Source organism: Barbus barbus (genome assembly GCF_936440315.1).
Source record: "Barbus barbus genome assembly, chromosome: 20".
Classification (NCBI taxonomy): domain Eukaryota; kingdom Metazoa; phylum Chordata; class Actinopteri; order Cypriniformes; family Cyprinidae; genus Barbus; species Barbus barbus.
The window spans coordinates 17,835,517-17,847,605 of NC_136748.1; the positions used below are offsets into that span (position 1 = coordinate 17,835,517).

A 12,089-nucleotide genomic window follows, 5' to 3' on the forward strand; every position below is an offset into this window, starting at 1 on the left:
GTCAGTGAACTGTGCTGTCTGAGGCTGGCATGAAAATAAAATTGCTGAGTTACTCTTATCAAATTCATTCCTCAAAATAATCACAATAAATTTGGTATTCCTCAGTTCCCAAACTTTTGTCAGTCACATAAATCAAAGCCATTGTTTCAAGCATCGTACACCTTATACTGGATGAAGAAAGCAAATAGCACAAACAAAACTGTGTTATGAGTCCTCATCTCATATGAGTTCACATCATTTTGTGTTTTAGATTATATTTACATTTTTCAAAAGTGATATTCATTATTTGTAAAACTTATATAACCACTAAAAGTGCTCCTTTATTTTGCTCTGAGTTACACCTTTCTCCTGTATTTTAAAAACTTTTTATGTGCTGACTTTTCAGAGACATGGAACGCTTCAAGAAGACTCACAGTTTTGAGTTTAAGTGGACAGCAGGGTTTATTCTACATCACAATGTCTTACTTCTGCTTTGTTGCCAGCTCTTGCGTGCCAGCGAGGTGCTGATGCAACGTTCGGGGGACGTATGACAGCGTGCGTGTGTGTGTGAGGCTGTGCCGGCACTCTCTGTGTTGAATGCCCCCTGAGCCTGCAGGAGAATGTGTCAGATACAAAGACATCAATGCCTTCACACTATACAGGGCAGATAGAGAGATATGACATACATTTACAATGATTGATAATATAATATCAAAGGAAACTTTCAATCAAATTGTGTTGTAGTTGTGTGTTTTGTGTGTGTGTGTGTGTGTGTATGTGTGTGTGTATATATATATATATATATATATATATATATATATATATATATATATACATACACTGTTACACTGTTTTCACATGGTCTTTCAAAAATCATTCTAATATGGTGATTTACTGTTCAAGAAACATTTCTTATTATTATCAATGTTGAAAACAGTTGCTTAATATTTTTGTGGAAATGGTGATGCACTACCATTCAAAATTTTGGAGTAAGATTAAAAAAGAAAGAAAGAAAGAAATGTTTATTTAACAAGGATGCGTTAAATTGACCAAAAGCAAGAGCAAATACAAAATATTTCTATTTCAAATAAATGCTTTCTTTTGAACCTTTTATTCTTCAAAGGATCCTTAAATAATTGAATGGTTTCTACAAAAATATAAAACAGTTTTCAACTGCAGAACTGGATGCTTCAACTGTTTTCAATATTTATAATAATATGAAATGTTTCTTGAGCACTAAATCAACATATTAGAATGGTTTCTGAAGGATCATATGACACTGAAGACTAGAGTAATGACTGCTGAAAATTCAGTTTTGCCATTACGGGAAAAAATTACATTTTAAAATATATTCAAATAGAAAACAATTCTTTTAAAATGTACTACTGTATTTTGTTAAAATAAATGCATAATTGTTGAGCATAAGAGACTTCTTTCAAAAACACAAAAAAATCTTTATTTCAAACAGTTGACTGCCAGTGTGTATAGTATGTGTACAACAGTTCTTTCTGGCCCTCGAATCTGATTGGCTGAGAGCCTTTTCCAGTGGTGCCATATTCTAGTGAAAAGAGAACTCCAACTGTTTCACTGTTTGTATCACTCCACTTGCAGTATTTCTCACAGAAAGTGTTATGGCAGACGCCCAAATCCATTATAATTTGATAAATACTACTTTTTTTTTCTGTCACGGAATGTAGTATTCAGAGCTTTTAGGTGAAAATATAATTGTTCAAACTTCACATATGTGGTTTGTTAACATCTATTTGAAATTTGCTTTGGTGTTTTCGGAGATGTGAGCTTCAGGGCACCAGCGGCCATTCAGCGCTCGTGAAACTGCTGAGAGCACCTTACCTTGGCTAGCTCTTTTTTAATTTGCTACTGGCCCGGATGTCTCTATAGTGGTTAAACATAAGACAAAATTAGTTTTGGGCAAATCTAATGGTTTTGGTTTTATTAATCTATTAGCAAAAGATTTGACCAGAGAGATTTGGCTGAGGGCAAAATCTTTCAATGTTATATTTATTTTATATATATATTTTATGCTGTATATCAAAGCGCTGCCTTTATACTTTTGACTGAATTGCTTAGCAACTTTTAAAATGGCTGTTGTTGTTTATTAAATACTATTATTCACTAAATAATATTTTATTTAAGTAATAGTAGTATTTAATAATAGTATTTAGTATTGAGAAACGGTGTGTATGTTTGTGATGGTGATTGTAGTTACATTATTCCACCATTAGATGGCGACAAGAGACTGGTTTTATGAGTGAGTCAGCAGTAAAGACTTTTATACTGAAAGAGACTGAAACATAGTTGTAAACAAGGAAGTAATTATTACTTTCAATAACACCTAGTAAAACGCAGCCAACAAATGCACTGAGCAACACCATCATTGTAAATCAACCTTAACAGATGAAAGGATAGTACTACAAAGATATCACTTTCCTCAGCGGACATTCAAACTAATGTTTTATTGTGAATATGAGATTGAGCTGAAAAATGAATGCTGTATCGATGCAGGTAATCACATTCGCTCAGTCAATCTCTCTCTCATAATACTCTAGATCAGCAGTTCTCAATTCCAGTCCTCGCCCCCCGCTCTGCATATTTTGTATGTCTCTCTTAGTTAACACACCTGATTCAGATAACCAGCTTGTTAGAAGAGAGCTCCATGCATGAACTGTGTTCCGATCGACATGAACACTACACAGTGTTCATTGCTTCCTACTCCCTGCAGCAGGGGAAAACCATCGAAGTTTAGTTCTTTGGAACATTCATTCACATATTTGCACTACACCACCGCCTGCAGCGTCTTCACACACAGACGAATTAACTTACTAGAGTGTGATATAAATGCATCTGTAAATAAATACAATTTAAATTCACGACCTTTAAATGGAACATATACGTTCACTTCGAACTGGAATCATGGTGGAATATATGTCCTGTGATGTCCACTTTGCAGGGCACTTACGGTCAAATGTCACAAAATGTGCAGATAATACAGTTATTTTTTTAAATACAGTAATACAATTAGCTTTTATTGAAGTAACTCAACATCCCTTTGTTACTAGTTCTAAAGTGAGGTTTTCAAAATAGTTACAAAGGCTTGGGCTCGTCTTTAAACCCTCCACACAAACGAGGGTTTAAAGACATTCCATTGACTCTCAAGTGTTTTTTATTTACACACGTGTGCAGTCAAACTGTTGTATAAATGCAATATCACACTTGCAGTGCTATATAGCTGTATATCAGCACGCTGTAATTACCTACTGAATCACAGCCGTGCTGAAATACAGCCCCATTGCACTACTACGGGTGTGATATTGCTAATATATATGTACACATACACACATATGCACACACACAAAGACGGAGAGACAATTTGTTTTACATTTTTTTACAATGACAAAAAATTAATAAAATTAAATATGCACTATTCACTAAAAGGAGTTTATCAAGAGTAATTTTTTTAATGTACAAAAATGAAATGAAGGCCTGGGTCAGGTAATTAGTGGAAGTGATCTGACCGCGTGATGGTAAGTGAAGATGGAGCAATCAGAAGCCCCAGTTCAGAGACTGTAGAGCCCATCAAGACAGCTGTGGTGCTTTTAATCTCACAGACAGAGGCAGACAACCACACATAGGAACTAATGAGTCGGAATTCAGTATCAAAGGGTCAAGGAAAGTAAAGCTTTATTCAAGTCTGCCTTTTATGTTTGACTACAGACAGATTCAAAAGTAAACAAGGAGCTCAGTAGACTCAGAATGACTGATTTTGTAACTGCAGAGCCATCAGGGCCAGATATTACCCTAAACATATCACACCAGGTGTTCTTTGGAGACTTGTTTGATGCTGCACAATGACTAACAATGCCATGTGACCCATAACTAAGTCCTGCCTCGGAAACATTACTAACAAATCCTGTCTAAGCTACTGTTTCTATTCGCTTGTTTGATCTGTTTGTTTGGATACATTTGCACTGAAATTATCCCGAAATATTGTACTGGGGTTGTTTCTGGGGTAATGGGGATATAGTGATGCAGAGAGGATACACATTTTTTTCTTTATAAATCTACAATTGTATCAGCCTTAATTCCAGGAAAACAGCCTACATTTGCTTTATGATTTAGCTTTATATAATTTAATTCATATCTTATTTATTCAGCTCTTTGTATAGCATCAATTATAAGTAAAGTTTTCACAGTAGAGTTCATTTTAGTCAAAGTATAGAAATGTTGTTCATACATATGTTTTCACTTGTTATTGCTTTCAGATGAGGCTTTTCTCCTTTCAGTTCATTGTGAAAAGCTTTTGCCTCCATTTGGACTTCATACTTTAATCTTATTCCAATACATGTAAAAAAATTACTGAACATATTTATTTAATATGTAATAATATAATAATATGAATAATATTCAATATAATGATTTTTTTTTCATTAATTTTCTCTGAAACTATGAATTTTTAATCAAAGTTGCTAATTGCTATTGCTAAGAAACGGTTGCTTCATAAAGTATGTAATCTCAAACTCTGTGTTAGTCCTCATTTATATGATAATTCTTCATTAAATGTTAATTCTCTTCTAGGTTTTTGGACTAAAAACTAAAAAGCTCTACTGCATCTCTAAATGCACTGATTTTAGAATCGACTGACATATAGTGATGTGTGTGTTTATTGACATTCAGTCTTCGCAACTTCACAATGAGGAGACGACCACAGCAGTCAAAGCAAATGATATTCTAAACCTTCTCTACTTAGAGATTTTTAATTTAAAAATCAAAGTGCAAAAGAAAAATGGGGTTTATTTAAAGGGTTAATCACATGTTTTCAACATGTTGTGATGAAGTGAGACAGAGAGAGTTGAAATTCTGTAGGTGTCTGCCGCTGTCTTGTTTTTCAGAAGGGTTTCACATTTCAGAGCATAAAAGTTTCATTGCTCTCACTCAATGCAGTGTTTCTCATGGATTATTTATCAAGGGAGTGGCTGTTTATCATATGGCTAATCCGGCTCAGCACAGGTACAGGCTAACGGCTGTCTGCACACTCATCACCCGCAATATATCTCAGAGCTCGTGAGCCACGGCAGGAAAGACATGTCTCATTTGTTTGACTCATGCTGGGAGGTCCAGAGAGGCGAAGCAGTCAAGTGCCTTATTTGTTTAGCTACAACAAAATCTGAAGGAGTGAGGTTGAGCTACATTTTAATCCAAAAACACACAAAAAATGGGTTTTTGTTTTTCAGGCATGTATTTTACATCTGATTGCACAGACCTGCACGATATATTTGTAAGAAGGCTGCAGAAAATAACAATAGTTCATATTTACATGCATTGCTTGATTATGGTACATAATTATGCTATTCAGGAAGATTGTGTAGGTGCTTAAAAGAACACAGGCGGAATTTACTACGAATTAACTATATTAAGGCTATAGTGCCACTGATTTGCATGTGCTGTCTGACTTGTATTAGTGGCACATTCACAAAAGGAATTATGCAAATAAGCTAACTGTGCAAAACCTGGCCATTTAATGCAGTCAGTTCATGTGGCACAATTCTTCGTTATACAGGAATTGTGGTTATATTTCTGTAATAATATTATTGTAGTTTTATTTCTGAAGTCCCCTGAGATTATTTTCATTACAATTGATTGTGGAGATGGTTGCATTAGCACTTTTGTATGAAACAAGAGATCAATACGATACAGTATATTGTTTCTACAGTTTCAACCAACAACTTTATTTCTCAATTGTTTTAATTTGATCGATGCCATTCGTCGTGTTTCATGTGATTGTAGCTCTATACCTCAGTAAAATACTCAGTTTTGTACCTGTCTTTTTGTCCAATTTCCTGTGACTTGAATAATTCTTTAAAATTAGAATGATTTCTTTTTCTTAAGTAAACTTAACTTTATTTATTTTTTATTTATTTTTTTAGTAACTAGTATTTGGTACGGATCATCACATGTTTTGCTCTCTATTCAATGATAGTTTCTTGTCTTCTATTTCCCTCTTTCACTAATTTCTTTGAATGTCATGAAACCATCTACTTGTTTTATCCTCTCTCTCTCTCTCTCTCTCTCTCTTTCTATTTCATCATTTCCTCATCATTTGTTGTTTATCAGACTCATTTCAATCTTACTATACAGTATTTCATATTTACAGCTGTCTCTTTTCTATTTCAATCATTGCACTCTCATCTGCTATCTCATTTCCATTTACTCCCACATGAGCTGTTACTCATAATGTAAGAATCAATCACATTATCTGAATCCTGTATAACATTTGAAAAATTTCAGTCAAGATGCCTGCTTTACTTTTAGTATGTTCACACATACAGAAGGATCCTGGGAACATAATGACCCCAAGCTGAAGGTCCACTGACCCATAGTGGTTATAGAGCCCCCCCCCCACTATAACCACTATGTTCTGTTGGTAATTCAACTCAATATACATGTACTTTCATTAGTGGTTACCACTTTTAACAACCACCACTGTCTCAGGTGCAAATTAAGGTTTGGTGCTTCTGTTGAGAAGAATAAATGCAAATGTCTGTCCAGTCATATTTAAATGGATGGTTTTCACCGTCAGCCTTCCTTTTCTTCAGATCTGACAATTTGGAACAGGTCTTTGTTGTAGCTTCTCCGACACTTATTTTGCTAACAGCACTCGGCAGAATAAATTAGCTACCTGAGATATGTCAACATCACTACATTAGGACCGAACGATGTTGTCATAGTGATGCTGTTACGATGATCTGATTGGTTGTCATATGCCAACAGTTCATAACAGAAGTTGAGCGAAATTGCTGGCATTTTGCTTTTTTGTATGATATATACATATTATTATAACACACTAGTAGTTTAAAGGGCTGTTCACACTAAGCTTTGATTCATGCTTACACAATCACAATGTCTCTGTCCAGATTTAATTGTTCTTCGGTCAGAGAGGAGTTCACCTACAGAGTATCCTTGGTTTAGTGAAGAATAGTTGCACTGGACCCTCAAAAGAAAAAAAAAAAGAGAGAAAAAAAACAAAACAAACTGAGAAACTTCACAAGTCTCTGGAGACTTTTAACAAAAAATATGATTCGTTCTGCACATTCATAAAATAAACACTTCTGCATTATGTATTGTGTTCGTGGGCTGTGTATCAATTGCATGCTGACCAGTGCAACTGCTTTAAATAATACCTTCAAATAGTTATTTGCAGTTTACAAAACACACACTTGCAAGATTTTCCAGCGGCACTTGAAACTTGATGGAGTTTTAAAAAAATGTGATCTGACAGCCGCCATATTTCTTGCTTTCTCCACCTCTCACCTGTGCGCATTGATATTCCCTCCATCTCTTCTAAGCCGCAGTATTCCGCCTGCCTTTCAATCTCTCCGTCTGGCAAATATTGATCTAGCAAAATGACTTCTCAAGGTTAGGGTTCTAGTTTGTGTGCTACAGTAGATAAGGTGAGGAGTTTGTCATTTGCCGCCTGCACTACTGAAGCCCGCTGTGTCACGGGTGGAAGTCTGAGGTTTGCAAGAATCAAGTGTAAAATATTTTCCGTCATGAATTGTGTACTGATATGGGGTTTTGTTTTATCCTTTTGTCTTGGCTGGATGTTTTTTAGGAAGTCATGCTGCATCTGTATCACTACTGAATCTTGAATGATTTGTTGTGGTGTGAAGGGAGCTCTGTGCCCCCCCCAATTCTGCAGCTTTTTGTGCACTCATTTATATTACTAATGACCACATATTAGTGAGACTAAAGCATCAGTATCATCTTTGGCCGCTGTGTTGTGTTCATATTTTGCAGCTATAATTAGGACTCATGGTTTTGCATATCGGAGCCCCTGTGCTTATGAAATTACTGGGAAATATTTTTTCCCCTGACCACAAAAGTGCCAATAATTTCTTCAGAAAAATAAGATATTAATAAAACATCTGCAATCTTTTTATGAATGTGTTAATGATGCAAAGGCATTCTCAATCTGAAAGCGTCTTCAGAGCAATTACGTTCTATTCACAGCTTAGCCCTGGCCCCAAAGCTTTCATCATTCAATTGAGATAGATATGATTGACATTTGCATTCAAAACAAAAAAATTGCCTTGCACTCTCTACGTATTTGTTCATGTTTTTAAGTCCATCCATCTTTGTCTATATATTTTTAACCGTCCTCACATGACAGAAATTAACCACAATTTATCTCCCATCACAGATGTGTTTGTATGTTGTAAGAGTTTGCATATACACTGATAAAAATGATTTTGTGGTAAAGTTAATACTACAGAAAAACTAATTTAATTTCTACATTAAATAATTTAGTCCAGGCAAGAATAAAAAAATAATAAATTAAATATTTGAATATGTAAGCTTGTAAAATTTAAAGTTTGAACTTATAAGTATATTTTTAAACTTAAAATAATTAAGTAGAAATTACTCATCATACTCTAACTGGCCATGTTAAATTTACTTATTTCCTTTGCTAATTTTACATAACTTAGTTAAGTAGATTTTACTTAATTCCGTACTTAAATTTTACTTAAGGAAAAAAAAAAAAGAAAAAGAAAATGATACAGAAAATGAAAGGGTTCCCTGTATAGTTTACAGTCTATTAGTTGCGAGAGATTTTTTCCTTAAAGAAAACCAAACTATTTGTATGTTTTGATAATTGGCTATTGTCATTATCAGATGTCATTATTAATAGGCTATTGATATTGGTTGAGAATTTTAGTATCGGTGCATCCCTTATATAATTCCAAATACTTTGTAATTGATTGATAAACAAGCCTTGAAAAACACAAGACATGTAAAACAAGCCTTGAATGAATGGTGAAATCTGTTTAGTCTGCTCATTACAGTTCACATCACAAATGCTACACATGTTGCTTACATCGATACATTGATCTGCAGTGAGCTGCAATATTAGCCTGCTTTTAGCAATGCCAGCCAGATGAGGTCTTTTGATCATTTAATATAAATAACAGATTTCGACTTTTTAGATCATATTAAGCTAGAAGTTGAGCCAAAGATTTCAGAACATTCTGTGAAACTGCACCTTCCTACAAATTATGCATATAGCATAAAAATGTAGTCTGCACTCTGTGTTCAGGGCTTTTAGCATTTCATGGGTGCTAGGGCTCCGAATTTGATACATCCTTTTATGGTTTAATAAAAGCCTGAGATGAAAAGGATCACCCAGACATGGACAAATATGTGAGTGAAACCACAAGCTAAATGATAGAGTAAATCTTTAAAGGCTTCTAAAAAATAATCTTACTATAGAGATATACAGTCAACCTCATTGCTAGACAGATTTATATTGTTTGGCATGTGTATTGAGGTGTGTAACTTTTGACAACATGTTTTAATGTCTTCTGCCCTTGCAGGGTCAGCCATGGCATCCACGTGGTGCCCTAGATCTTATTGACACAGCTGGCTCTACATCGCCAGTCTGTTCACCTGACAAACAACTCCGGTGTGTTCATGTAGCCTTAGGGACTCTGGGCACTACCGTGACCTTTTTTATTTAGCTTGACATTGGAGATATTTGGAAAGTGTTATCCCTGCAACATACTGAATGTAAATCCTGGTCTGCGGTGATCTGATAGTTCGCTTTAGTGACAAAGTGAGGAACATATACTAGCTACTTGAAAAAATGACTGCTGTTCAGAATTGCCGATCAGTTTTGTTTGTGGTCATGTTCATTATTGGAGATAAGAAGCAAGACTTGGTTTTGGCTAAGCGCACACCAAGAGGATTCTGAAAATCAATAGTCTTGTAGAGTTTTTCTGAAAACAAACTGTATAATTAATGCGTCCATTGATTTGCTCTGCAGGGGAATGTCAGTTGTTGATAATTGTTGATAAAGTATTTGAGGTAGATAGAACATTATTTTGAAGATGAAGCCTGCGGGCATCTTTTATGACTATCCTCTTAATATACTGGATATAGTCTTCTTAATGAAACAGGTAAAACATTTGTTTGATTGACAGTGAAGAACTGCACTCTAGTACAAATATGTCATTCTTTATCGATCAATGTGTCTATTACGCATTGGGTATCATGAATTATTTCTTGCTTAATGCTAATTTCTACATACACTACAGTTCAAAAGCTTGAGGTCAGTAAGATTGTTTAATGTTTTTGAAAGTCTCCTACATTCACCAGGGCTGACATTTTCAATTTCATTTATATTTTTAAATGTAATTTACTCCTGTGATGGCAAAGTTGAATTTTCAACAGCCATTCCGCCATTCCTTAGTATTAATGTTAAAAACAGTTGTGCTGCTAATGTATTGTTCATAAACCATAATGGATTTTTTGATGAATAGAAAGTTCAAAATAACAGCATTCATTTGAAATAGAAACATTATGTCTTTACTGTCACTTGATCAGTTTAATGCATTCTTCCTGAATAAAAGTTCTTAGATCTTTAAAAAAAAAAAAAAAAAACAACTGACCCCAATCATTTGAACAGTCTAATACATTTTTTAACATTCCAAGTATATAAATTAACTTGAAATTGTATCACGAATAAATACAAACAATCATGTATTTATAAATTAACCTATGTTAATAAATGCATTTAATTGTGAGTTTTTAAAAAGATAATCATACCAATAAACACTAAGTGGATAAAAGATTTGATGCAAAAGAGTTTATTTTATAACCAAAAGAATCTCAAACACCATGGTGATTTTCCTCCAACATGTTAAACTCACTACTGGTTTCAGGAACAGGATAGAAAAATATGTTTTATGTAGTTCAGTTTTCTACTAAAGAGAAGCAACATAGTTAATATTGATATGTTATATTTCTCTCTGTTTAGGGTACACTATAAAAAGAGTCAAATGTAGCCATTACATATAAGTACGCAGAATTTCAGGTACATATAATGTACATATGCCTCTTTTAGAAAATATCTGATATTAAAGGTGGGTGTTTTGTATGCTGTTCTACAGATAATGTTCTACACGTGGCTGTCAAAGGCAGCTTCAGCCTCCATACACACTCTGAGAGTATATGATGAAGAGCTGCTTCTAAAACTTTGTTCACTGGGATCAAACGTTATGTGAGTGGTGCCTCCACAAACCTGCAGTTTCTTTGATTCATTTCTCTTTAAAGCTTTTAATATTAAACAAAAAATTAGGAGATCAAAATATTTACAGATTGTTTCTCTATCACTTGTTTTCTCCCCATCTCTTCTCCTTCAAATGAAAATCTTTAAACGTGGCACTTAGAAAACATACACAAGGAATTCTCATTTTTATTTTAGAACAAAATTTACAAAGCCATTCAAACAGTCTGTATTGTAGGTAATTACTTCTTTTAAACTCAACTTCAAAAAAAATCATGAATATTCAAAATACACTTTGACTTCACTGCTGTCTCTCATTATATACAAATATGTACAGGCAAGGAAAGTCAGCGTCTCACAGTCGTATGTATCTGTACTGAAAAAAAGAGATCTCCATATCTGTATGTATGTAATTGTATAAATGCATCCAGACCTGGTCCAAACCCGGTTTTTGTGATTGGCTGGTTGGCAGTCTTTAGAACGCTCAGACTGCTCGGCTCAAATAGAGGTCCCATGGCTTGGATCAATGGCTTCTGGGATGGGTCCCCTGGGCACTGCCTGGTAAGAGATGGGCATAGGTGTCTTTACGGGGCTCTGGCGGAAAAGGCCTCCGTTGGGTGCCCGGTGTTTGCAGCGCATGGAGGGTGGCAGAGTGGAACTGCTGAGAGGGAGGGGAAGGCTCCGTCCGGGCACGCGGCCGACCCCAGGACACTCCTGGAGGAAGGAAGTCACGGACAGGCCCCCAGGGGGGAAATCTCTCATGGCTTCCTGAGAGCTCTGCTGTGGCCGCATGCTGCCCATGTCCAGGGCAGAGATCTCTAGAGACTGACCTGGCAGCTGCTTGTGCGCCAGATCGTCCTCCATCAGCCCACTCAAACGCTGGTGAACCTGCTCCAGATTCATCTCTTTGTCCTGGGAATGACAAAGAAAGGGGGAGATTGAGACAGAGTCCAAGTCGAGGGGAAAGATGAAAGGGCGGGAATTGATTTGTTGGATGGAAAAAGGCAAGAAAGAAAGAAGAAGCGAGAAATGA

At 35.4% G+C, this 12,089-nt stretch overlaps 1 protein-coding gene across 1 annotated transcript in view; it reads right to left on the reverse strand.

The window, feature by feature from the left end:
* Window positions 1–11,217: 11,217 nt before the first annotated feature.
* Window positions 11,218–12,089, reverse strand: part of LOC306886016 (glutamate receptor ionotropic, delta-1-like) — a 283,753-nt gene continuing 282,881 nt past the window's right edge. Inside the window, exon 16 of the mRNA XM_079442866.1 lies at window positions 11,218–11,968. Within this exon, the coding sequence (XP_079298992.1) occupies window positions 11,555–11,968 (414 nt within the window). The 3' untranslated portion in view covers window positions 11,218–11,554. The remainder of the gene's footprint in view (window positions 11,969–12,089) is intronic.